Source organism: Ochotona princeps, chromosome 2 (assembly GCF_030435755.1).
Source record: "Ochotona princeps isolate mOchPri1 chromosome 2, mOchPri1.hap1, whole genome shotgun sequence".
NCBI lineage: Eukaryota > Metazoa > Chordata > Mammalia > Lagomorpha > Ochotonidae > Ochotona > Ochotona princeps.
The window spans coordinates 164549353-164572935 of NC_080833.1; the positions used below are offsets into that span (position 1 = coordinate 164549353).

The 23583-nt window shown below is 50.5% G+C and overlaps 1 protein-coding gene across 3 annotated transcripts in view; it reads left to right on the forward strand.

The window, feature by feature from the left end:
- Positions 1-335: 335 nt before the first annotated feature.
- Positions 336-23583, forward strand: part of FAM20B (FAM20B glycosaminoglycan xylosylkinase) — a 37080-nt gene continuing 13832 nt past the window's right edge. Inside the window, exons 1-3 of one of the 3 annotated variants that reach the window (XM_058660722.1) lie at positions 336-463; positions 13512-14005; positions 20570-20656. In XM_058660722.1, the coding sequence (XP_058516705.1) occupies positions 13629-14005; positions 20570-20656 (464 nt within the window). In that variant the 5' untranslated portion in view covers positions 336-463; positions 13512-13628. Of the gene's footprint in view, positions 464-9218; positions 9445-12609; positions 12629-13511; positions 14006-20569; positions 20657-23583 lie in introns of those variants that run through there. The other 2 variants (XM_058660721.1, XM_058660723.1) reach the window with 2 other exon arrangements.

Here is a 23583-nt window from a genome sequence, read left to right on the forward strand (position 1 = left end):
GCAGTCCTGAGGCCTGGCTGCTTTTCCGTCCAGGAAAGAAAAAGCCAGGGAGGCAAGGCAGAGGCGGGGCCTGGCCGCGGGGCGGGGCGAGGCAGGAGCCGCGAGTACCAGTCGGTGCCCACAGAGTTAAGTGGGGACGGCCGGAAACCAAGGGGTGGAGCGGGCCGGCCCGGAGCGAGGCCGGCGGGGCACGCCCGCGGGAGGGCGGGGCCCGGGGCGGGGCCGCGCCCAGCGAGCCCTCGGATTGGTCGCGGGGAAGGCGTTCGGCTCGGACCGTACCAACAGGAGGCAGGGCGGGTGTGGGCCGGCCGGCCGGGCGCGGGGAATGGCCGGGCCGGGGGTGGGCGGGCGCCGCAGTGGCGGCGGCTCCCGGGGGCGGTGAGTGCGGCGTGGGCGGCCGGGGCCGCGCCGCTCCGCTCCGCACCGCGCGGGCGGCCATGGAGCGAGCCTAGGGCCCCGACAGGTGAGCGGCTGCTGCGGGCGGGAACGTGCCGGGCGCTCCCCGGGCCGCCTCGGCCGGCCGGCCCCGGGCCTGCGACGGAAGCGACGCGGGCCTTGGCCGAGGCCGCCCGGGGTGCAGCCGGGCCTGGGTGCCGACCCCTGCGCCCCGCGCTCCCGGGGTCCCCGCCGCGGCGCCCGCCTCGTGGCCGCCCGGCGCCGCTGACCCGCAGGCCCGGGGCGTCGGGTGTGGGGGACCCCGGTGACCACGGCCCGGCTCCCGGCGCTGGCTTAGTGGGGCACAACTTGAGGAAACGCTGCGGTCGTCCAAAGTGGGCTGCGCTGGACGTTTCATTTCCGGGTGTGATGGCCGGGGCGGTTGGAGCGAGGCGCAAACGTTGCCAGTCGTGATTCATGCGAGCAGCTGTCAAGCTGCGTCCGTGAGCCTGCGGTGCGAGGAGAGATTCCTTCCTGCCGGCCCCCGAGTGGCCGCCAGGCTCCGGATGAGGCAGAGAAGCGGGTGGCAGGAGTTGGAAGGAAAGTGGAAGGCGCCGCTGCGTGGTTGGTCATTGCGGAATGTGGTCCGTTGGGGTGGTGGCCAGACGCTTGATGCTGCCACTTGGGTAGTAACGTCACACCCCTCTTCTGGCCCCCTGCCCCCAACACACAGCCAGGAGGTGGTTTCTCACCTTGGGGGGTTGCAGTTGTAGGTAGGCCCTTTTAACTTTGTACGTTGTAGGACTTCATAAATCTGTGTTCGGGTAGATTTGAGGCTGCCGAGTGTTATTCACTGTGGCCCATCATCCCGGGGGTGAAAACCCTGCCGAAACATGGCCGTGGCGATTTTTCAAACTTGGGCTGGAGGTCCCACTGCACACGTGCATTGGGAACATGCCTTGACTTTAACGAAGACCTAAGCTCAGCACTTCTGTGTATTATTTAACAATAGGACATATTTTTAAAAATCACGTACGTATTCATTTGCAAGAGAGATGGCGAGAGGTGGCCGGCCCCAGGTGGCGGCAGCCAGGACTGGGCCAGGTGGAGATTGTGAGCTGAGAAGTCTGGGTCTCCCGCGTGGGTGGCAGGGGGTTGCCTCACGTGAGCCACCTGCTGCCTTGCAAGGTGTGTGTTAGCTGGAAGCTGACCTGCACCCCAGGAATTCTGAACGGGGTTGCAGCTGCCCCTAGGAGAAGCCCAGGAACAGGGGTTGCAGATGGCAGCTTGCTGGCCTGCCCTCAGAGCCGGTCTAAGGCAGATAGAGGACTAATGTTTTCCGTCAGGAAATTTTCTAAGTTTCTGGAGATGTTGGGCTGTGGATCCGCACAGTGAAATCCGCGACCAGGAGGCCCCTCCACCTGCAAAGTTGCTCCTCAAAGCGGAGTTCAAGGGCATAGGCCAGCGGTTGGTTTCCAGACACAGAACAGTGGCGCATGTGGAGGACAGCAAGCGATGACCGTCTTGGCTGTTCACAGCCGCTGTCTGTTGCTGGTGAAAATGTGACACTCGGATTTGCTCCTTTCTCTCTGGTTCAGTAAGCTGCGTTGTGAAAGCACGAAGACGCGTGCGCCGCTTGTCTTCCTAGGAACAAACAAATCAGTTCGTTGCTGTAATACTTTATATGATAGAGTTGTTCCGTGTTAAATTGATTGGTGTGTCTTTCAGTTCATCCCTTTGGTTTCCATTTGTAGATATTCCAGCTCTTCCACACAGCTCTGAATTTGGAATTCCTAAGTGGAATTTTCTGTTTTCTTTAGGGCAGATGTAAACTTCCTTTACTTTGTCTGGCTGTCATTTCAGTGGTGTAAGCCCCGAAGCCTTGAAGTTCTTACCTTGAGAACTCTTTAAAAATAACTAACCACAGTTCTGGGCACTTGATGATTGCTACAATCTTAGAGCAGAAGGTGCTGTTTGCCTTTTGTGGCCATAGATGCAAACAGTGATAATGAGACAGGCTTCTGAGGCTGGGTGTCAGGTGGGTCCCTGGGACTGGGTGCCTGATGGGTCTCTGGGACTGGGTGTCAGGTGGGTCCCTGGAACTGGGTGTCAGGTGGGTCCCTGGGACTGGGTGCCTGGTGGGTCCCTGGGACTGGGTGTCAAGTGGGTCCCTGGGACTGGGTGTTGGGTGGGTCCGTGGGACTGGGTGTTGGGTGGGTCCGTGGGACTGGGTGCCTGGTGGGTCTCTGGGACTGGGTGTTGGGTGGGTCCCTGGGACTGGGTGTCAGGTGGGTCCCTGGGACTGGGTGTCAGGTGGGTCCCTGGGACTGGGTGCCTGGTGGGTCCCTGGGACTGGGTGCCTGGTGGGTCCCTGGGACTGGGTGCCTGGTGGGTCTCTGGGACTGGGTGTTGGGTGGGTTTCTGGGTTGCGATGGAAAATACCGTTGCAGTGAGGCCCAGGGGTTGTTGCAGTAGTTGGCATTTTTCTCTGCACTGGACAGTGCCTAGGGTGTCGTAGCTGTGCAGCAAGTATTTGTTGGTGGGATGAAGGAAGGAAAACAGTATGAGGAGAGTGTAACAATATTCCAACACATATACTGTAAACTGTTTAGTTCTTCTTTGTCAAAAGAAAATAAAAACCAAGAAAAATCCGTTTCCCGTTCATATTGACATAGTCTGTAAAAGGCATCAGTTCTTTGCTGGAGCCGCCTCAGAGGCTCTGGTCAGGTGTGGCTTCGTGGGCTTGCTGCTGCAGGCTGCGCGGGGTAGGGTATCTCAGCAGGTGGGTCAGCAGCCAGGTATTGGGAACACTGAGTGCTCTTGGCCCTGCCCGACCCCGCTGACCTCGGCCTCACCCTGGGCAGAGTGGGGTGTCAACCCTCTTAGAGTTCTCCAGCACCTGCTCCTCCTGCCCCTCCTGTGTAAGTGTCGCCTCTTTCCCTGCGTGGCTGCCTGTGGCACCCCAGGGCCTGATGGCTCTATTAGTGCGGTGTGAGCTTCAGAACAGGACTGCCCGTACCTGAAGCTGGCTTCTGGCATGGGTGCCCGAGCTGCCTGGGAGAGAATACGGTGCACACATCTCACTTCTCACTTGATCTTCTTACCAAAAACAGAAGCAGCAGTCCTGTCTCTGGCCTGACCCTCTCCTGGAGTTGACCTCAGCCACCCTAGCCTGTGATGGCTGTGGGTGGCGGGGGGATGGAGAAGAGAGGGTGCTGCTGTGAGCCTGAGGTCTGTACTTTCTGGCCGAGTGCCACCCCATTAGAGGGGAGGGTGCTAATTGAGGTACGGTGCAGAGGAGGTCAGGGAATGTGAGATACGGATATGTGTGGCAGTGCCTCATGCGTCTCGTGTTGATGGCCAGTGAACATTCCCACCTCACACCTTGTGTAAAAACATTTCTTTAATGAGTTATATATGTATTCTGTGTCCTCTTCAGCAATGAAAAGATGCGATTCCTGTCATCCCTTACTGACAATCGTTGCCTGTAGTTTTGAGTAAGTTTGCCTCTCTGTCATCTGCATTGTTCCGCCTGCTTCCGATATGCAGCTGGGCCTTTCAGCGGCCGAACACCGCATCTTTGGGCTGCTCTTGTTTTACTGCCCCTTTGTCCATCTTGACCAGCTTTGGATTTGCGCCACTCTCTCTTCTGGTTAGCTGAGAGTGTAATTCCGCTCACCAGGTAATTAGGTTCTGCCAGCTCTTCCCCCATTAGTTTATGAACTCCATAACCACTGTTGTGCTTTTCCGAAGAATTTTTTTGGTTTTTGTGTCTTATTGTAAGTAGTGAATGTAAAAAGTGAAAGTGCGTTTGTGCTCCTGTAGTTCTTCTCATTGGTAAAGAAGATAAGACAGAAATGCTAATGCTGGCCCTTGTTGGAAACAGGAATCCTGGAAGATCTGCTTCCAGCCCTGCTTGTCTCACCCTTGGGCAGTGGCTGGGACCAATGCCATCTTTCCTTGTATTTCCTGATCTTCTTGATTCTCAGTCAAAATCCCGCGCCAGTTTCGCCTCAGCAGTGGCCTTGAGGTGTGGAAGCAGGACGCAGGAGACCGCAGTTGACATCGGGTGTGTCGAATCGGCATATCTGTTTGATTCTTCTGCAGTTTAAACTGTGTGATAAATACAGACGTTTTTTCTCAGGTTTGTTAAAGAAACCATCTTTGAATCAGAGTGGCCAGTTAAAGATCTTTGTTCCTTTTGCTCAGCATACATCAGCACTGGATCACGTTAGTTGGACCGGAGAGGCACACACGTCTCCTGTGCTGAGGATCACAGTTTTAACTTTTCTTTTTTCTTGTTTGGAAGAGTTGCACATTGAGAGCATCTTCCATCCAACGGGTCTCAGATGGCCGCGTGGCCAGAGCTGCTTCAGGATCTCCCACAGGGCTAGCAGGGGTCCATGCAGTCGGTGGTCCTCCACTGCTTTCTCAGGGAGCTGAACCAGCAGTGCAGCAGGTGGGGCTTGCCCGTATGGGATGCTGTCGCTGCGGGCAGCAGCTTCACCCGCTGCATTCCAGCACCGGCCCCGAGGTCTGCTGTTTGTCAAAGTGACTCCTTGTGACCAGTCAGCTTGGCACATCCTGGGAAACGGGGTTACAAACGCAAAGTGCTGTTGTGTTACATAAAACTTATATGCTATTTTAAGAACTTTAATGAATTGGAGAGTAAATATGCGAAGTGTATGGAAAGCTGGAGAAAAGTGTCAGTTATTTGAAATTCTGTATCTTGGTGTGATCCAGGAGTTTAGGTCAGTAATAGATCTCTAGTCAGTGGTGGTTCACTGCCGACAGCCGTGGGGTCCTCGGGACTTGGGCATCTTCATCATGCCCGCTCCACTGAACTGCTGAAGCTGACCAGTGTGTCAGGGAACGTGGCCTGTGATGTGTTAAAAATCTTGCTAGTGGTGTGTGCTGTGTTTTTTCCCCCTCTGATTTTTCAAGGAAGAGGTTTAAAAGGTTGTTTTCAGTCAGTGTTTAAACAGGTTACATACATTGAGATTTTTTTTTTCCCCAAACAGGAAATACTATTGTCTGTTTGGTTTTTGCTTTCATACCTAGAAGGAGAGGCCAGATGAAGGCTTCTTTAATGCCAGTGAGGAACTGTTAGATTTGAGTTAAAGATACTAGAAGAATAAATGTGAGGGGCTGGTACGGTGCCGCTGTGTCAGCGTCCCATGTGAGTTCTGCTTCCAACCCAGCTTCCTGCTGATGCACTTGGGAAAACAGCGCAGGACAGCCCAGGAGCTCGAGCCCTTCCACCCGACAAAGCTCCGGCTCTGACCTGGCCCAGCCCTGGCTATTGCAGACATTTAGGGAGCGAAGCTTTTCTCTCTCTCTAACTCTGCCTTTCAAATACATACATAAATATATATATATTAAAGATTTTATTTTGATTGGAAAGGCAGATTTACAGAGAGCAGATACAGAAAGATCTTCAGTTTGCTAGTTCACTCCCCAGGTAGCCACATCAGTTGGTGCTAAGCTGATCCGAAGCCAAGAGCCACGGGCTTCTTCAGGGTCTCCCACATGGGTGCAGGGTCCCAAGGCTTTGGGCCATCCTCTACTGCTTTCCCAGGCCACAAGCAGGGAGCTGGATGGGAAGTGGAGCAGCCGGGACACGAACAAGTGTCCATACGGGATCTTGGTGCGTGCAAGGTAAGGATTTACCCACTAGGCAATAGTACAGGGCCCAATAATAAATAAATCTTTTTTTTTTTAAGTATGTGAAAGTGAAAACAGGGATTAATGCTTGAGCTGATTTGGACTTTAGAGGAATTGATTTTCTATACTGTAACTTTAATTTACTCTTAAGATTTATCTTAAGGATGTGAGGACATGCCAAGCTGTTGTCTTGAAGACACAGAACTAATTTTTCACACTGAAGACTTTTGAGAAAGATGTATATTTCAGTCTTAAAAAAAAAGCATTTATCTTTCCCATGTGGCTCAGTGACATTGCAAGGGCTGGGCTGTGCTTTGCAGAGGAGAGAGTAGTGAAACCAGCAACGTGGCCTCAGACATGCAACTCAGATCTCAGCTTCTCCAGAGTACTCATTACTAGCAAACTTGGTAACACGTGGGTGTGCTTAGCCTCTGCGTGTAGGCTTGAGAAGACAGTGTTATGGGATGTGGACTCCAGCAAGGCTTCTCTTGTGAGTCATCCTCTGCTCAGGTTACCTTTGTTTCTGATGCAGCAATAATGACTAGCAAGCAGTTACGCCAATCATTTGTGACTTGTCCAATCACTAATCTTAGTATCGTAGGTAGAGTCAGCTCATTCATTTTTTTTTTTAAAGATTTATTTATTATTATTGGAAAGCCGGATATACAGAGAGGAGGAGAGACAGAGAGGAAGATCTTCCATCCGATGTTTCACTCCCCAAGTGAGCCGCAACGGGCCGGTGCGCGCCGATCCGAAGCCGGGAACCAGGAACCTCCTCCAGGTCTCCCACGCGGGTGCAGGGTCCCAAAGCTTTGGGCGGTCCTCTCCTGCTTTCCCAGGCCACAAGCAGGGAGCTGGATGGGAAGTGGAGCTGCTGGGATTAGAACTGGCGCCCATATGGGATCCCGGGGCATTCAAGGCAAGGACTTTAGCTGCTAGGCCACGCCGCTGGGCCCTCATTCATTTTTTTTTTAATTATTTATTATTTAACTTCATTAATTACATTGTATTATGTGACACAGTTACATAGATACTTGGGTTCTCTCCACCCCTCCCCAAACCCTCCCACCATGGTGGATTCCTCCACCTTGTTGCATAACCACAGATCAAGTTCAGTTGAGATTCCCCCATTGCAAGCATATACCAAACATAGAGTCCAACATCTTGTTGTCCAGTCAAGTTCAATGGCTTCTTAGGTATACCCTCTCTGATCTGAAGACAGAGCCAGCAGAGTATCATCCCAGTCAATTGAAAGCTCCAACATACCATCAGCAAAAATTTACATCATTATGGAATTAATTGACATAGTAATGAGTAACCAATATGTTAAAGATAAATGCGAGTTCCCAGCCACCTTCTGTGACCACCTCACCTATACTTCAATTTTAGTTTATATACAACATATAATATTCAAAACATAACATGTTATACATAACATCGTATCATCTTAAATTAAGGCAAACATGTGGTATTTAATCACCGCATGTCAGCATCCCTGTTTGGTTTTCTGCCTGCAGGGACTGAGGCCCAGAGAGCTGGGAGGCTCGATCTGGATCCAAATCCTGCGTGTTCAGGCCCAGGCTCACAGAATCTCCCTGCGCAGGAGAGCTGGGGCCTAGTGTAAGAAGGAGGATTGAGAAGCTGTTCCTTAGGCAAAGAAAGAGAAGTGTCTATGGTGCTCTTTGGTGAAATTGTTGGGTATTGGCTTTTGTTTTCAGTTGAGGATCCCCACTTGAAGGTGTAAAGGGAGATTCGTGTGCTGTTGCAGCAGGCTGCGGGCGGCAGGCGGGAGGGCAGATTTTCTGGGCAGTCTGCAGCGTTTGTTCAGGTACTAACCCTTGCGGCTGTGTGGTAGTGGAGGCTGTGCCTTCCTGGCTGGAAGCGTACGCCATTAAGTGCAAAGGTTTCTGAATGCTCATCATTTACAAACCATCAGGAGAGACCACACTGACTGCTGGGGGCAAAGGCAGTCCCAGTGGAGCACCTACCTTACTCTGCTGCTCCCTGCGGCTTGGAAAGGGCTGTGTCACCCCCAGCGCCGGGTGGATGTGTGTGTCGCAGCATGGGTCTGGTTTCAGCTGTCTGCACTGTGACTGAAGAATGTAGCAGGGCTGTGTGCAGTGCTGCAGCCAGGTGAGGTTAGCCTGAAGGGCCCTGAGCCTGAAGTGGAATGACTTTCTAAAGTACGTATCTTCCTAACCATCATCTATAGCGATGGCAGAAAAGAAGTAGAAATAGACATGGCAGAGCTTTCCTGATGGACACATTACCCCCCAGAAGGCATCTACAGTCATTTACAAATACGACCCAACAGTTAATTGATTCAACATTCATCTACACCTACTGGCAAATTAAATGTTACCACTCCCTGAGGGAATTGTTTTTGGTCACATAGCTCATGTCCCCATGTCTTCACCCCTGATCACTATGGCATTGTAGTAGGGACAGGATAGATGTGAGAATACTGGGCTTTATAAGTTATCCCCAGATACAGAGTCTTAAGACAATGGTTTCTTGATTTAAAACTATATTTATTTATTTATTTTTAAAGGCAGGGCAATGGAGAGGAATACACAGTGAGGGAGCTTCCATCTGCTGGTTCATCCTTCAGTTGCAGTAACAGCGGAGCCTGGATCAAGCTCAAGTCAGGAGCCAGGAATTCCAGGCAGGTCTCTCACATGGGCCGTCAGGAGCCCACGTGCTTGGGCCATCTGCTGTTACTTTTTCCAGGTCATTAGCAGAGAGCTGAATCGGAAGTGGAGCAGCCAGGACACAAACCAGCACCCATATGGGATGCTGGAATTGAAGGCATAGGTTGTAGCCACTTAGTGACAACACTGGCTCCTAAACCTATCTTTTAATTCCATTTTTCAATGAATTTTTGAGACGTAGAGACTGACAGAGAGGTCTCTTCCACTGGGTCATTGCCCACATAGTCACAGTGTCCGGGACTGGAACACAGTGTGTCTCCTATGTCAGGGACGAGAACAAATTACATGAGCCACCGGTGCTGCTTCCCATGGTCTGCGTTAGCAGGGAACTAGACTCGGGGCCTGGGGCTGGGAATCTGATGCAAGCATTCTGGCATGGCCTGTGGACATCTTGAATGCTAGACTGAATGCCTGGTTCTTCATAAAATCTTTGTGATGTACTCTTGTTTGCTAGGTATTTAATACATTCCACCCCTTGTGGCAGAGCTGCCGCTGCCAGCCCTCTGCGTGGAGTGTTTGCACGAAAGCTGCGCCTTGGACTTCACATCCGTAAGGCACTTGATTCACTGCTGTGTCAAGAACCTGTTTCAACCATTAGAAGAAAAGACACAAAACAGATTTGCTTTGAAGCTTGAAGTTGCTATGAGCCAAGGTTGAGATTTCTTTTCTGAAACCTCAGAATTGTCTGGATGAGGTAAGGCGTCACCTTCATTAGGGCGCTCTGCTCTTGGGACTTGGAACCTCCCTGGTGGCTTGCCAGACCTCCCAGGAAGTGACAGTGAGTGTCGGGCCAGGTGTTTGCAAGTTCCTTGGCAGCTGCATGCATTGAACTGTATGACGTGACTTAGGGACCTCGGCCCTGGCGTGCTCCCCTGCCGGCTCTTCAGTGAGGACTTTGCACTAGGACCTCACCCGTTCGTGTGCAGTCTCTCTCTTCTCCTTCTGTTCTTATAAAGTGTTTATCAAGCAGACAGGCTGGCTGCAAGGGTCTATGCAGAACAGTACATGGACCTCTGTAGCAAGCCCTACCTAAGCTGAGGGAGCTGGGTCTGGGAATTTGTGCCCTTTGTTCGTGTGAAAGCTGTTAACAAATGTGCCCTCCGCAGTGCCTTTTGTGTAGGTAACTTTCCCTTGAGTTGTGGTACTGCTTTGGAGCCATTTGTTCTTTGAGCTGGGCTGTTGCACGTAGCAGAAGCATGAACGTAAACGACCATGAGCTAACTGGGCAGTGTTGCGTGTTGGAAGCGTTTGTAGGAGATGAAATAGAGCAGGCATGTTCCTCTGGGATTGCTAGTCAGGCTTTCATGAACAGTTTGGAATATGCGCAGTGAGCTCATATTCATTTTGCTGGTGTTTGTTTTCAGCATGTGTAGTGTGCTGCTTTGTCCCCAGTACGAGGGGCAGGTGGAAGAACACCGAGTGCTGTGTGTCCCGCTCTCCTGCAGGGGAAGGAGCAGAGGGCCTCGTGCAGCCCGGGTCGGAAAGGGGAATTAGGAGCTGTGTACAGGAAGGCTTTTCTCTGCAAGGCAGAGTGTAGTTAAGTGCTGGTCAAAGGGAAGGAGAAGTTACTGTTGAGAGTCCAGAGAGACCAGAATGGCCTTGAAGGTGGCCTTGAAAGGATGAGAAGAAAAGGTAAGGGAAAGAGCAGTGACTGGGGTAGGGGCAGCCCCTCAGGGGAGGACCAGGGCTCGTTCCGCCGGTATGCTTTGGCAGCACCGAGCGCGTTGCCTCTGCTGAAGCCACGTGAGGTAGTGCCGGAGTGCTGTGCTGATGAGCGTGCAGTCACACGAGTGAGCAGGACAGGATCCTGGCTGTTTCCTTCAGGCTGGAGACGGAACCCGGGGCCCGAGCAGTCAGTTCTCTGCACGGACTGATGGCAGTTGGGAAGGACCCATGCCCAGTCTGGTCTGACTGCTGCCGACCAGGTGGGGTTGCTCATCACAGGGAGGAAAGCGCCTTCCTGCCCTGCGTGGGAGAGGGCAGTGGTGAAACGAGCTAGCAGTCCAGCCCCTCGGTTCCCACTTGTTATCCTCCCGGAGCACAGTGAATTGGATGGATGAGTGGCTTAGGAGCTCTGTTCAGAAGGCAGTGAAATTTCAAAACTTAGCAACAGACACTTGGGTTGCAGAATTGGACCATTTTTTTTTCTCATCTGAATTTCAGAGCTGCTAAAACTAATGACGTCGGTGCTAAAGAAAACCCACAGGACCAGTGTGGTGCAACAGCTTAAACTGCCACTTGCAACACTGGCATCCCGTATGAGTGCTGGTTCAAGTCCCAGCTGCTTCACTTTTGCTAATGCACTTGAGGAAGCAGGGCTAGGGGTCCTTCCTGGTCCTTGGGTCCCTGCACCCACCTGGGAGACACGGAAGAAGCTTCTGGCTCAGGTTCTCACCCTAGCCCAGCCCCAGCTGTGCTGCTGTTTGGGGAATAAAACAGCTGTGCCTTCATGCTAAATGGCTAGGATCTATTCATGTAGCATCAGGGAGAATTATCTTTGTCGTAATAGGTTTGAGCATTGTTAGAAGGGTGTGGGTTAAGCAGGCTTCTGGGGGTGCGTCGTAGGAACTGGATGAAAGCCAAAAAGCCGAACTGGCCCGCATCTCCAGGTGGCTGCGTCTGTGGGGCTGAGGAGGTGAGTGCAGGCATTTCCTCTTACCTTTGGCCCTGCAGCCCGAGATGTGCACTGTTGGACTAGCAACATTTTCTGAATTGACTTTTGTAACAGGGCTGTTAACAGAAATCACAGGAGCTTTTTTGCTGGGTTCCACACCAGATTTGATAGCATCACAATTAGGTTTTAGATGCACTTGAATTGTTCTTGTTTTAGCTAATAGTGTTCTGTCCTCCCTGGACGGAGGGAGGTGATGATGAAACAAAGCAGGTGGCTGGAGATAATTACAATTTGAATTTAACTCGCACTATCTGTTTCCTTCATGAAAATGAATGGGAGAAGAGTAGTGAACCACGGAGAATAAGCTGTTCTGTGGCCAGGTGTTACCCTTGAACCTGTGGGCTCTCCAGGCTGGTTTCTGTTGTCTCCAGCTGTTAGCAAGCCAGCAGTCTCAGGTTTGGGTGGGGGGTCTCAGCCTGCATTGTTTGCCCTGTCTTCTGTATTGTCTCATTTGTCCCATTAATGGCTCGAGTCATTAAGTGAATTGGAGACTGAAGCAGCATCCTGTTACCTTCTTGTCATCTTCGTCTTATCCCAGTGCTGTGCCTGTAGTAGAGCAAGGGTGAACATATTTTACCTGGCCCTCAACATGCCGATGTATGTTCTCAGCACCCTTGCAAAAACCTTGTGTTTGGAATCGTCTGGCTTTAGGATTGCCTGGCGTGTGGTCACTCCCGCCCCAGAAGCAGTGCTGCTGTCGGGCTGTGGCCCTGATGCCCCCGTGATGCATGTGGCTGTTCTAGGGCAGTAGCGTTGCCAGGTTTTCGCTGGTTTTCTGGTCATGTTCTACTCTTGGCAAGATGGTATAGGCATAAGTTGTCCTTTACTTCATTGACTTGGATTTGGTTATCCATATTTTTGAAAAATACTTGGTGGAAGGCTCATCTGGTAGTGTTATGGGGTGCAGCCAGAGATAGCCAGCACCCATTGACGTGAGCTGTGTCCCCTACCTTCTATTCTGAAGGTGGTCCTAACAGCAAAGGAATGTTAATTCCGTTCTCAACCACTCCCCCACCACCACCTAGGTATTCGCTCCTGCCCACCTGTGACTCACCTATCAACTGAGAGGGGACAGCATTGCATTGTTGTGTAACCACTCCCCTCACAAGCCCCTTTAAAAGACCTTTGAAGCAGGGGCTCTCTCTCTTTCTGGTCAGGTGCTTCTGCTGCTCTGGCACCCCGACTCTTGGCTAACCCAGGACAGGTAATCCCCTGAGCATGGTCCCTGCGTACTGCTTAGATGGGACAATGGATATAACAATGTTGTTTCTGGTTTGTGTGCTGTCACAAGTTGTAGCAGAGGTGAGGCCTGGCAGTAGTGGAACGTGGGCAGAGAAGCCGGGGAAAGGTGAGCATCTGTAGCTCTGTAAGTGTGTCCAGGTTATTTGTAGCATGTTCTTAGGATAACTGATATTGTTGGGGAAGCTGGGACATAGGTCTTCAGCTTAATGGACTTAAGGGTAATGACCATTTGTTCCTCTTGGGGTTATGTTTGGTTGGATTATGATTTGTTGCATTGCTGTATAGACTTGTGATTTGCTGTTTCTAGTGTGTTCTGTTATCACCAAGCTTGGTTAATAGACTCCTTAATGAGCCTTGGACATGTCTGGTGTGATCTCGCTCGCACCCGTAACAGTAGAAATGTGTGTCCTGGTGTCGCATGTCAGGACGTGAGCAGCTTGTAGGTGTGTCTCGGATTGCTGGGCATTTGGGTCCAGAGAGGGACTTTGTTCCGTCTGCTGTACTGTTTCTGGTGTTTTTAGGACTTCTGTCTTACAAGGTGTCATAAAGCATGTTTGGAGAAGGTAATTACAAAAAGTTACAAAATACTCGTGATCTTAGGCATTCAGCAGTCCTTTGTGGATTTGAAAGGTAAAAAGGCAGACTAATGCTTACTTACTGAGCCCTTCTTCAGACCAGTCAGTTTTAAATTATTGGGTCTTCTCAAATTTAGGATTAGCAAGGCTTAAAGGGTAAGTAATATGTTGGAGCTTTGTGAAAGATGCAGGGGTGGGTAATGAGGAGGGAACCCAGGGATGGTTGGATAGCATTTCTGATCAAATGTTGCTTTGTACTTGGGTTTGCAGGAATTGTGGGAGGAAATGGACCGGTGTGTGTAATCATGGACTCTCGTGGCTAGCCATCCACACCTGCTCTCCTTGCTGGTGGGCGAGAGAGGGGGTCAGGGAGAAGAAGAGGTCACCATGAAGCTGAAGCAGCGAGTCGTGCTGTTAGCAATTCTCCTCATCATCTTTGTCTTCACCAAAGTTTTCCTGATTGACAACTTGGACACGTCGGCTGCCAACCGGGAGGACCAGAGGGCCTTTCACCGAATGATGACTGGCTTGCGGGTAGAGCTGGCACCCAAGCTGGACCACACCTTGCAATCCCCCTGGGAGATCGCGGCCCAGTGGGTGGTTCCCCGGGAAGTGTACCCAGAAGACACACCAGAACTTGGGGCAATTATGCATGCCATGGCCACCAAGAAAATTATCAAAGCTGATGTGGGTTATAAAGGGACGCAGCTGAAAGCCTTACTGATACTTGAGGGAGGCCAGAAAGTTGTCTTCAAACCGAAGCGGTAAGTCTTCGCAGCGGAAGTTCCGCGTGCTGGCTGGCTGGGTCCTGTACGGTGGGGTCTGCATGAAAGCCTTCACCTCTTTCTCGCTTGTTCTCTGCCGTAATAGGAGGGGAATCGGCTAGAGGATTTCCAGGTGGCTCTTCCCTAGCTCGTAACATTCTGTGACTCTTCCAGAAAGGGAAATCTATAGGAACACATTTGCCTACCTCGTAAGACTCAACTGTTTGGCAGAGCTAGCCTCGATTCCTGATTTATCAGATCTCTGCTGTGTGCCATGTGGAACTGGCTATGTAAGCAGCTAGTCGGCAACCATGGACAGTTCCCAGCTAACTACACGTCCGGGTGGGGGTAAAGTTCCTTTTGGTATTGAAGCACTGATTCTGTCAAATGGGGTCTCAGTTTATTATTATTACCATTATTATAAACTTTTGGAACATTATTAATACTAAAATTTTGGGAGCACTTTTAGATTTCCAGAAATCCGACCTTACCCTGGGTTAACATCTTCTCTTGGTGCAGTGTGTTTATTACAGATGAACCTTTGTTTATCTGATACAGATAACATTCAGAAGCAAAATTCAGGGTTTGGGCAGATGTATGGCAATGTGTTCCCATCACTGTGATATAATTCAGAATCGTGTCCTCTGTCCCAAAGAGCCTCTGCCGTTTTTCATCCTTCCCCACCTGACCCTGAACCTCTGGCAAGCACTGATCTTTTTACTCTCTCCATTATTCTGCCTTTTCCCAGGTGTCATATAGTTGGAGTCACAGCGTGTAGCCTTTTAACATTGGTTTCTCTCACTTATTATGCCCTTTAGATCTCTGTGTATCTTTTTGTGACTTGTTAACTCTCTTTTTAAACTTCCACTACTGAGTAACAGTCCATTGTCTGGATGGGCCACAGCTTCCCACTTCATTTCCTGTGGGCCATCTTGGTTGTTTCCAAGTTTTGGCAGTTGTGGATAAAGCTGTGTTAGATGTCCATGTGCAGCTGTTTGTGTGGACCCAAGTTTTCTGCTCGTGTGGCTCCGATGAGAGCAGTGCCAAGCCGCCCAGCCAGGAGCCTGTGCTGTTACACGTCCCCTCCCCCGCTGAGCCTGATTTCCTGTTGCTCCACTTCCTTGGCCGGATTTGAGGGCAGTGTTCGGTGGTAGTGCTTCTAACAGGAGTGCAGTGGCGGTGCCTTGCGGTTCCTTTCCTTGTAGTTCAAGGTCGATTTGTTTATGTGAGCCAGAGTGACAGAGATGCTTATCCAGGCCCATGGGTCGCTCCCACACATGGCCACAGCAGCCTGCAGTGGGTCAGCTGGAAATCAGAACAAACTCCCTCCTGGCCTCCTGGGTGCTACCTGGTTGGCAGGGGTCAAGGGCTTGGGTGATCCTTTGCCTCCTTGCTAGGGCCATTAGCAGGAAGCTGGATCAGAAGCAAGGGTAGCAGGGACTTGAACTAGCACTCACTAGTATGGGATGTGGTTGCATGCAGCAAGATATCCCACTCTGCCACATTGTTGCTTCCTAAGCAAAAATTTGGGCCATCTTAGTTACCAGAATAATTAAGTGGTATAAATGTTGTTAGTGATCCCTTGGGACTTCTCTAGGGATTTACAGAGAAAATAAGTGTGGCATTTCTATGGTATAATTAACTAAAAAATTTTCCGAGACTATTTGATTTTGAAATTGGTCACCATGCTGGTTTGTATTGTCTTGCCGGTAGTTCTCAGTGGTTATTCTCAAAGTGGGTCATATCTAACTTTTCTTTTTTGCGTGCAGAACATGGTTTTCATTCCTCAGTGAAATTTTTGAGTAAGTTAACACCTTTGGAATTCTGGCTAGAGAGAGGAGATCTGGATAAATTCAGCTCTCTTAGTTGCCCACTTGTCAGTAGAGAAAAGGCAGCCGTAGAGCGAATGCGCCGAGATCCCAGCCTTGGCAGGGGTCCGTAGCGCCTGGAGCTGGAAGCGCGGTGTGTGGAAGCGGTGGGGATTGTAAGGTTAAAGACTGCAGGAGATTGGAAACTATGCTTTGCTGTCAGCATGAAAAGCATGGCTAGGCGGGCCTTGGAATCTGATTTCAGTGGCCTGAAAGAACATCATGTATCAGGCCCGGCGGCGTGGCCTAGCGGCTAAAGTCCTCACCTTGAAAGCCCTGGGATCCCATATGGGCGCCGGTTCTAATCCCAGCAGCTCCACTTCCCATCCAGCTCCCTGCTTGTGGCCTGGGAAAGCAGTCGAGTGAATCATCGGACGGAAGATCTTCCTCTCTGTCTCTCCTCCTCTCTGTGTATCTGGCTGTAATAAAATGAATAAATCTTTAAAAAAAAAAAAGAACATCATGTATCAGGTATTAGACTAAGTACTTTTGTATCTGATAATGGTTCTAACCCTCGTGGGAAGCTCTGTTCTTGCTTCTAGATGGTGAAAGGAAAGGTTGAAGTAACTAACTTCACAAGGTCACATGGTAATAGCCAGCAGGCCTGGGGTTTGAATCCATAGCTTTCAGTGTCAGAAGAAGCTTGTCTTCCACCTTACATGTAATTCTCTAAGTTATTTACTTGGTTTCCTGTAAGTTAGATATGAGGTATTGTCCTTGACCTTGTTTCGAGCCTGAGATATTCATAGTATAAGCAGTGGGATGAGGCTAAGGCAAAAGGAACATTACATTTGTATAGAACGAGAGGAGTTGTGAGCATCCCATCCAGATCTTCCCAAACCTTCCGTTTGTCTGTTGGAGAATCAGGGGTGAGCTTGGAAGGCAGGGTTGCTGGATGCCAGCAGAAGTGCAGTGTTGGAGTTGGTGGGTAGCAGGAGTGTGCAGTGTTAGAGCAGGTGGGTAGCAGGAGTGCACTGTGTTAGAGCGGGTGGACGGCAGGAGTGCACTGTGTTAGAGCGGGTGGGTAGCAGGAGTGCACTGTGTTAGAGCAGGTGGGTAGCAGGAGTGCACTGTGTTAGAGCGGGTGGACGGCAGGAGTGCACTGTGTTAGAGCGGGTGGGTAGCAGGAGTGCACTGTGTTAGAGCGGGTGGGTAGCAGGAGTGCACTGTGTTAGAGCGGGTGGGTAGCAGGAGTGCACTGTGTTAGAGCGGGTGGGTAGCAGGAGTGCACTGTGTTAGAGCAGGTGGGCAGCAGGAGTGCACTGTGTTGGAGTGGGTGCCTTGCAGACTGGCTCAGGTGTGTTGGTGAAGCCCAGGAGAAGGAAGAGGTTGGACTGATACAGAGGAGAGAGAGGTAGCCACAGATCCTGCATAAGCATCCGTCACTGCTTGCTTCCTCTGTTGTCTCCTGCTGCCACTGCATCCTCTTCCGGGCCATCCTGAAAGCCAGTTCCATTCTTTCCGCAAATGTCTGTTACCACTGTGCTCCCAGCGTGGAAGTATGTAGGGACTTCCCATTGTCCTCCCGACAAATCCCAGCCCCATGCAGTCTGCACTTGTCTCTACCTGGCTTATCCCCCTTAGTTCCTTGTGTCACACTGACCCCAGCCTACCTTCTGCAGAGCCCTCGAGCCCACTCTAGGTCCAGGGGACTCGTCACCCCAGCCGGGTAGCTGAGGTGAGCCCCTGTGCACAACAATGTGTGCTGTGTTGTACTAGGCACTGTCACAGACTGGGGAAGGTGAGTATAGGTTAAATACTCTGGAAATTGATTCCAGTCCATAACCCCCCAGCACGATGCTGTCCTGACCCGCAGGGCCGCAGAGGCTGTGTAGCCCTGCGGTGAGGCCGACTCTGACGGCCTTGACCAGAAGGCGTGATTTATTGGCAGTTCCGGTAGGAGCTGTGCTGTTCTGTCAGGGACACGTGTCCTTGCTGCTCGGTCGAGGCGTGTGCCTCCCTGTGACAGCCACCCATGGTCCCACTGTCTCCGGAGCCACATCCTGCTCTCAGAACTGGCAGGTGTGAACAGGTGCTGACAGTGTAGGGATACCATGATGCTTTTATTTACACATTTCATCTCACCTTATAAAAATGATTTTTTTCCCAGTGTTGTCTGTTCTGGAAGCAAATTGATTTTCACAGGCAAAAACGAGTTCGGGTGGAAAGGAGCGAGGGGCAGGGTCATAGGAGTGGGTAGAAGTGTGTGGGTGATCTCAGGGTGTCCCGAGAGGGCCTTTGGGTATCAGCTGGCCAGCTGCCCGTCTTACAGGTCGGGAGAAGGACATCCAGAATGGTGGCTCTGCCTGCTTCTCGTGGCCCTGATGTGCGCTGAGCAGTCAGACCCGCCGACCGCAGTGCGCTGCACTGATTGGATTCCTTCTTCTTTCACTTTCCTTCCCCTCGCTTCCTCTCTGGCCCGTCCTCAGTTTCTGGATGCCCGTAGGGTTTTTTTGGTTTTTTTTCGATGCCCGTAGGGTTTTACATTTCACTCTGAGTGGCCTTTAGCCATGTTAGACGTCCCTGCAGTGTTGCATTGGGTGGCATGCCCCGCACAGCGTCACCGTGTCGGCTGTGGCTTCACTGGAGCTCTGCGGAGTCCAATCTTCCAGACTCCTAGCTTTATGGGCAGCCTACACCTGCCGTCGCGAGAAAATGGCTTCAACTGTTAGTTTTCTGCATTCGCATTCAAAACCTGACTTTTAATTTAGAGGTAGTGAGTATAGAAACCTTGGTAGCCTAATAATCCTTCACACTAGAGTAAAAACAAGTCTGAGAATGTTGGCCTTGCCGAACCAGTCCCCAGCCACATGGTGATGACGGCTGTCTTCTGCAAATGCCTCATTGTGTTGAAGGTGTTTTCTGCATACGATTTTACTTTGTATTCTAAGATGTCTTAAGTTGAAGATCCTTCCTTTTTCTTTTTGTAAGATTTATTTGTATTGGACAGGCAGATATACAGAGCAAAGGAGATCCAGAGAGAAAGATCTTCCCTCCTTAAGCGACTGTGTAGGACCCTGAAGCATTCAAGCCCGGGGTTTGGCCCCTAGGGGTTGGTGCCTGGACCCAGGTCCCTGCCTTTATGTATTGTTTCCGCTTCCCGCAGCTGTTTCAGCGTCTTCAGCAGAGCTGCCTCGCTTTGCCTCAGTCCGTTTATTGCAGAACCCACACATCTCCTGTAACTTAGGGAGTGTGGGTAAGTGGCAGAGGTCATCAAGAAATTAAGGTTTTTTTTCCTGCATCTCTCTTCACAAGTAACAGACCTAAGTTGTATCTCTCTCTCTCTTTAAATAAAAGGTTTGTGTATGTGAGAGAGAGGCAGGAAGGAATTGAATATGAATCTGCTGGCTTGCTTCCCCAGTGCCTGCAGTAGTCAGAGACCTCTGGGTCTCGCACGGTGCTGGGTGTTTGAGCCTGATGTGCCTCCCTGGTGTGTCAGCGGGAAGTGGGCTGGGAGTGTGAGTGCTGCTTGATCCCAGATACCTCCCTATGGGATGCAGCCCCTCCAGAGGCAGCTTAACGCGCTGCACTACAGTCTTTTTCTTGGTTAGTAGAAATATACCAGTTTCTCATCCTTTGTGCCACACATTGGATACAAAATTATCAAAATGCAGTTTGAGAAAGGAGACCTTAAAAACGAATCCCTAGTTAAGCTGCTCACATCAGAGTTAACCTGAGGCCCTGGGGCCAGCATTGTGGTGCAGTGGGTCACGGGGTCAGCCACCGTGTGAGTACTGCTTCCAGGTCCTGCTGAGGTTCTTCTAATGCAGCTCCTTGCTGAGGCACCTGGGAAGGCAGCAGAAGGGGCCCCAGGGCTCATGTCCTGGCCACCCGCATTGGGGAGCCAGATGAAGCTCCTGGCTTTGGACTGGTCTTGCGCTGGCCATGGTGGTCATTTGGGGAGTGACCAGTGGTTGGGAAAATCTCTCCCTCTTCCTCTCTCTCTCTCTCTCTCTCTCTCTCTGTGACTCTCTGCCTTCCAAATAAATATTAAAATAGTACTACTACTACGAAGAATAATAATAATGAGGACGCTGCTACCTGGAGCAGAGGGAGGTTTTTGCAGGCTTCCCGCGTCAGGTCATGACAGTGTCCCCTGGCTGGCCCTGCCCGTGAAGCATAAAACCAGAATGGCCGTTGTTGCTTTTGTTTTTGTTTTTAACCATCTTTTCCTTCACATGACAAAAACTGAGGTGTATCAGGACTGGTTTTCCCCGAGAAATTTAAACTTCTTATAAATCCTTACCACAGCCATCTGGCAAGCAGAAGTTTTTGTTGAGTGTTTTCCTTCATTTCTTCACTTCAGTTTAATAAACATTTTCATAGATGCTTGTTGAGTACCAGCTGTAGACCCAACACTGCTGGTAGTACAGGGATGAACCTTGCCTTCTAGAGAATTACCTTGTAGTTGGATTTAAAGCTGCATTGAAAGCCCTTTAGAGGGGCAACCATGCCATCCTCCCTGCTGGGTTCATGGCATGATTGCTGAAGCAGTGGGAATTCAGACGTTTGTCTCCACCTCACCCTGACCTCCATCAGCAGTGCTTGCTAAGCCACAGCGGTTCTCAGGGTTGGCAGAGAAGGTGTGTGTGTGGAGGCAGATGGGCTCGCTCGGGTTGACCGTGTGCCTCTCGTGCGGTGCCCTGTGGCTGCCATGTCCTCACGGCTCTGTGTGTGCTTCCGGTTCACGTTGCAGGTATAGCCGGGACTACGTGGTGGAAGGGGAGCCATATGCTGGTTATGACAGACACAATGCAGAGGTGGCAGCCTTCCATTTGGACAGGTATGTGTGTATAACCAGATGTCACATTCATTTTGTCTCTTACAAAGCATCTTGCTTTTTACCAAGGGCCATTTGCATATTTATAACATCATCCACAGGCCATAGAGAATAATCAAGAAGAAGGTAGCCTGCTATAGATTTATTCCATTTCAGGTTCCACCCACGGTTTCCATGGCAGGACCAGCTCATATGATTTCACAGGCCTTATACAGCCTGCAGGCTGGGCGTTCCCCACCCCTGGGCCACAGGGTGCAGCAGTGAGGCCGACCGTGTGGCATAATGGGTTAAGCTACCACCTCAAAGCTGGCATCCCATATGAACAACACTGAGTCCTGGCTGCTCCACTTCCAATCCAGCTCCATGCTGATTGCCTGGGAAAGGCAATAGAGGATGGCTCAGGTGCTTGGACTGCTGCTGCCCATGTGGGAGAGCTGGGTAAAACTCTCAGCTCCTGGCTTCAGCCTGCCTGTCCCTGGCCTTGCAGCCATTAGAGAGCAAACCAGCAGATGGAAAACCTTTCTTTTCTCCCTGTATCTGTTCCTTTCCCTCGCTTTTTCTATAACTCTTTTTTTTAAGATTTATTTATTTTTATTGGAAAGGCAGATATACAGAGAGGAGGAGAGACAGAAGAAGATCTTCTGTCCGATGGTTCACTCCCCAAGTGGCCGCAACAGCCGGTGCTGTGCCGATCCGAAACCAGGAGCCAGAAACCTCCTCCAGCTCTCCCAAGGCTTGGGGCCATCCTCGACTGCATTCCCAGGCCACAAGCAGGGAGCTGGATGGGAAGTGGAGCTGCTGGAATTAGAACCGGCACCCATATAGGATCCCGGCGCGTTCAAGGCGAGGACTTTAGCTGCTAGGCCATGCCGCCGGGCCCCGAGATTCTTAACGAGTTTTATGGCATGCCTGCTGTACCCTTTATTATTTTAAAGGTTTTAGTTTGCTTATTTGAATGAGTTATAGTGGGCCCAGCGTGATAACATGGTGGATAAAGTCCTCGCCTTGAACGCGCCGGGATCCTATATGGGTGCCGGTTCTAATTCCAGCAGCTCCACTTCCCATCCAGCTCCCTGCTTGTGGCCTGGGAAGGCAGTTGAGGACGGCCCAATGCATTGGGACCCTGCACCTGGGTGGGAGACCCGGAGGAGGTTCCTGGTCCCGGCATCGGATCGGCGCACACTGGCCATTGCGGCCACTTGGGGAGTGAATCATCGGATGGAAGATCTTCCTCTCTGTCGCTCCTCCTCTCTGTATATCTGCTTTTCCAATAAAAATAAATAAATATTTTTAAAAAAAAGAATCCCTCATAATTTGAGCAGAATACCAGAAATATCAAAGTAAATATTTTAACCCCAAGCTTTTTAGGTCATCTCATTCCTTTGTCTTTATTGTGAGCGAAGACACTGTTGGTGAGTAATATAGCAAATGGAAACCAAAGTCTGAGCTCAACCCCAGGACGGAGCTGGTCTTTGGTTGCGTGTGGCGGTTCTGTGGTTTGGTTCCAGTTTTACAGTAATGGTGACTTAGCCCGCCGAGCGTTAGTGTCCTGAAACAAGTCTGCAGAGCCTCGTGAACCAAGGTAATCCCAAGTGGAAGTAGAGGTGAATTGCAGGTTGCTGACTGGCTGGGAGAAGTCACATGTCTTGGTCAGGCTGCTGCAGTGACTGGTCTGCCAGCTCCGTCAGGCTGCTGAGTTGAGACTTCAGGTGCACTTAGGCACAATGTGTGTATCTAAAATGAATCTGAAAGGAAGCTAAAGCAAGTAAAAGGGAATATATATATTTGTCTTTCTGGATTACAAAGTATTTTCTGGGTAGATATGCAAATCTATACATACACTAAAATGCCAACAGAAAGTAGATCAGAATTGAAAGCAGTTAACTGAATGGCGATTATCAATTTCTGATAAATTGAGGGGGGTGTTTATCCTTACCAGAGTTTTCAAAATTCCAGGTAGAACAGCAGAATACCATTTTCCCCTGCCAAAAACTGTAAAGATTTTATATTAAGATAATGCTCCATTGCAAGGACTAATCCATTGAGATTTATGTGTTGCTTATGGCATTGTTAATTTTTTTCAGTCCTTCTGTTAACTCTGGCATTGTTATCAGAAACCTTATTGTTCATAACCTTTGAAAAAACTTTTTTTTTTTTTTTTATGTATAGAACAATTCTAGGAAGATACTTCCAGGAAGTACCCTAGGGAAATAAAAACCCAAAGGTATATGCACAGCCATTGTAGCTGTGACATTGTAGCAGTGAAGAACTGGCCACAGGCCACCTATAACATGGACAAGATTGAATAGATGGTTACAACGCCAGGCAGTTTGAAAATCATTGATGGGGCCCGGCGGCGTGGTCTAGCGGCTAAAGTCCTCGCCTTGAAAGCCCCGGGATCCCATATGGGCGCCGGTTCTAATCCCAGCAGCTCCACTTCCCATCCAGCTCCCTGCTTGTGGCCTGGGAAAGCAGTTGAGGACGGCCCAGTGCATTGGGACACTGTACCCGTGTGGGAGACCCGGAAGAGGTTCCAGGTTCCCGGCATCGGATCGGTGCGCATCGGCCCGTTGTGGCTCACTTGGGGAGTGAATCATCGGATGGAAGATCTTCCTCTCTGTCTCTCCTCCTCTCTGTATATCTGGCTGTAATAAAATGAATAAATTTAAAAAAAAAAAAAAAGAAAATCATTGATGTTTTTTGGTGGGCGGTGGTTTCCCATCCTTCCCCTGGGGGTGGCTTGGCCAAAGAGTTTGCGTGTCAGAACCCAACCTGTGGAGTTGTCGTTGCTGCCCACCAGGGTCTGTGTTAGCAGGAAGCTGGAGGCAGAAGCCGAGCTGGACTCACGGACACTTGCTAGGGGAATCCGCGTGCCGAGCGCTGTCTGACCCGCTACACCTAGTGCCCACGTTACAGTGTCAGGATTTTTG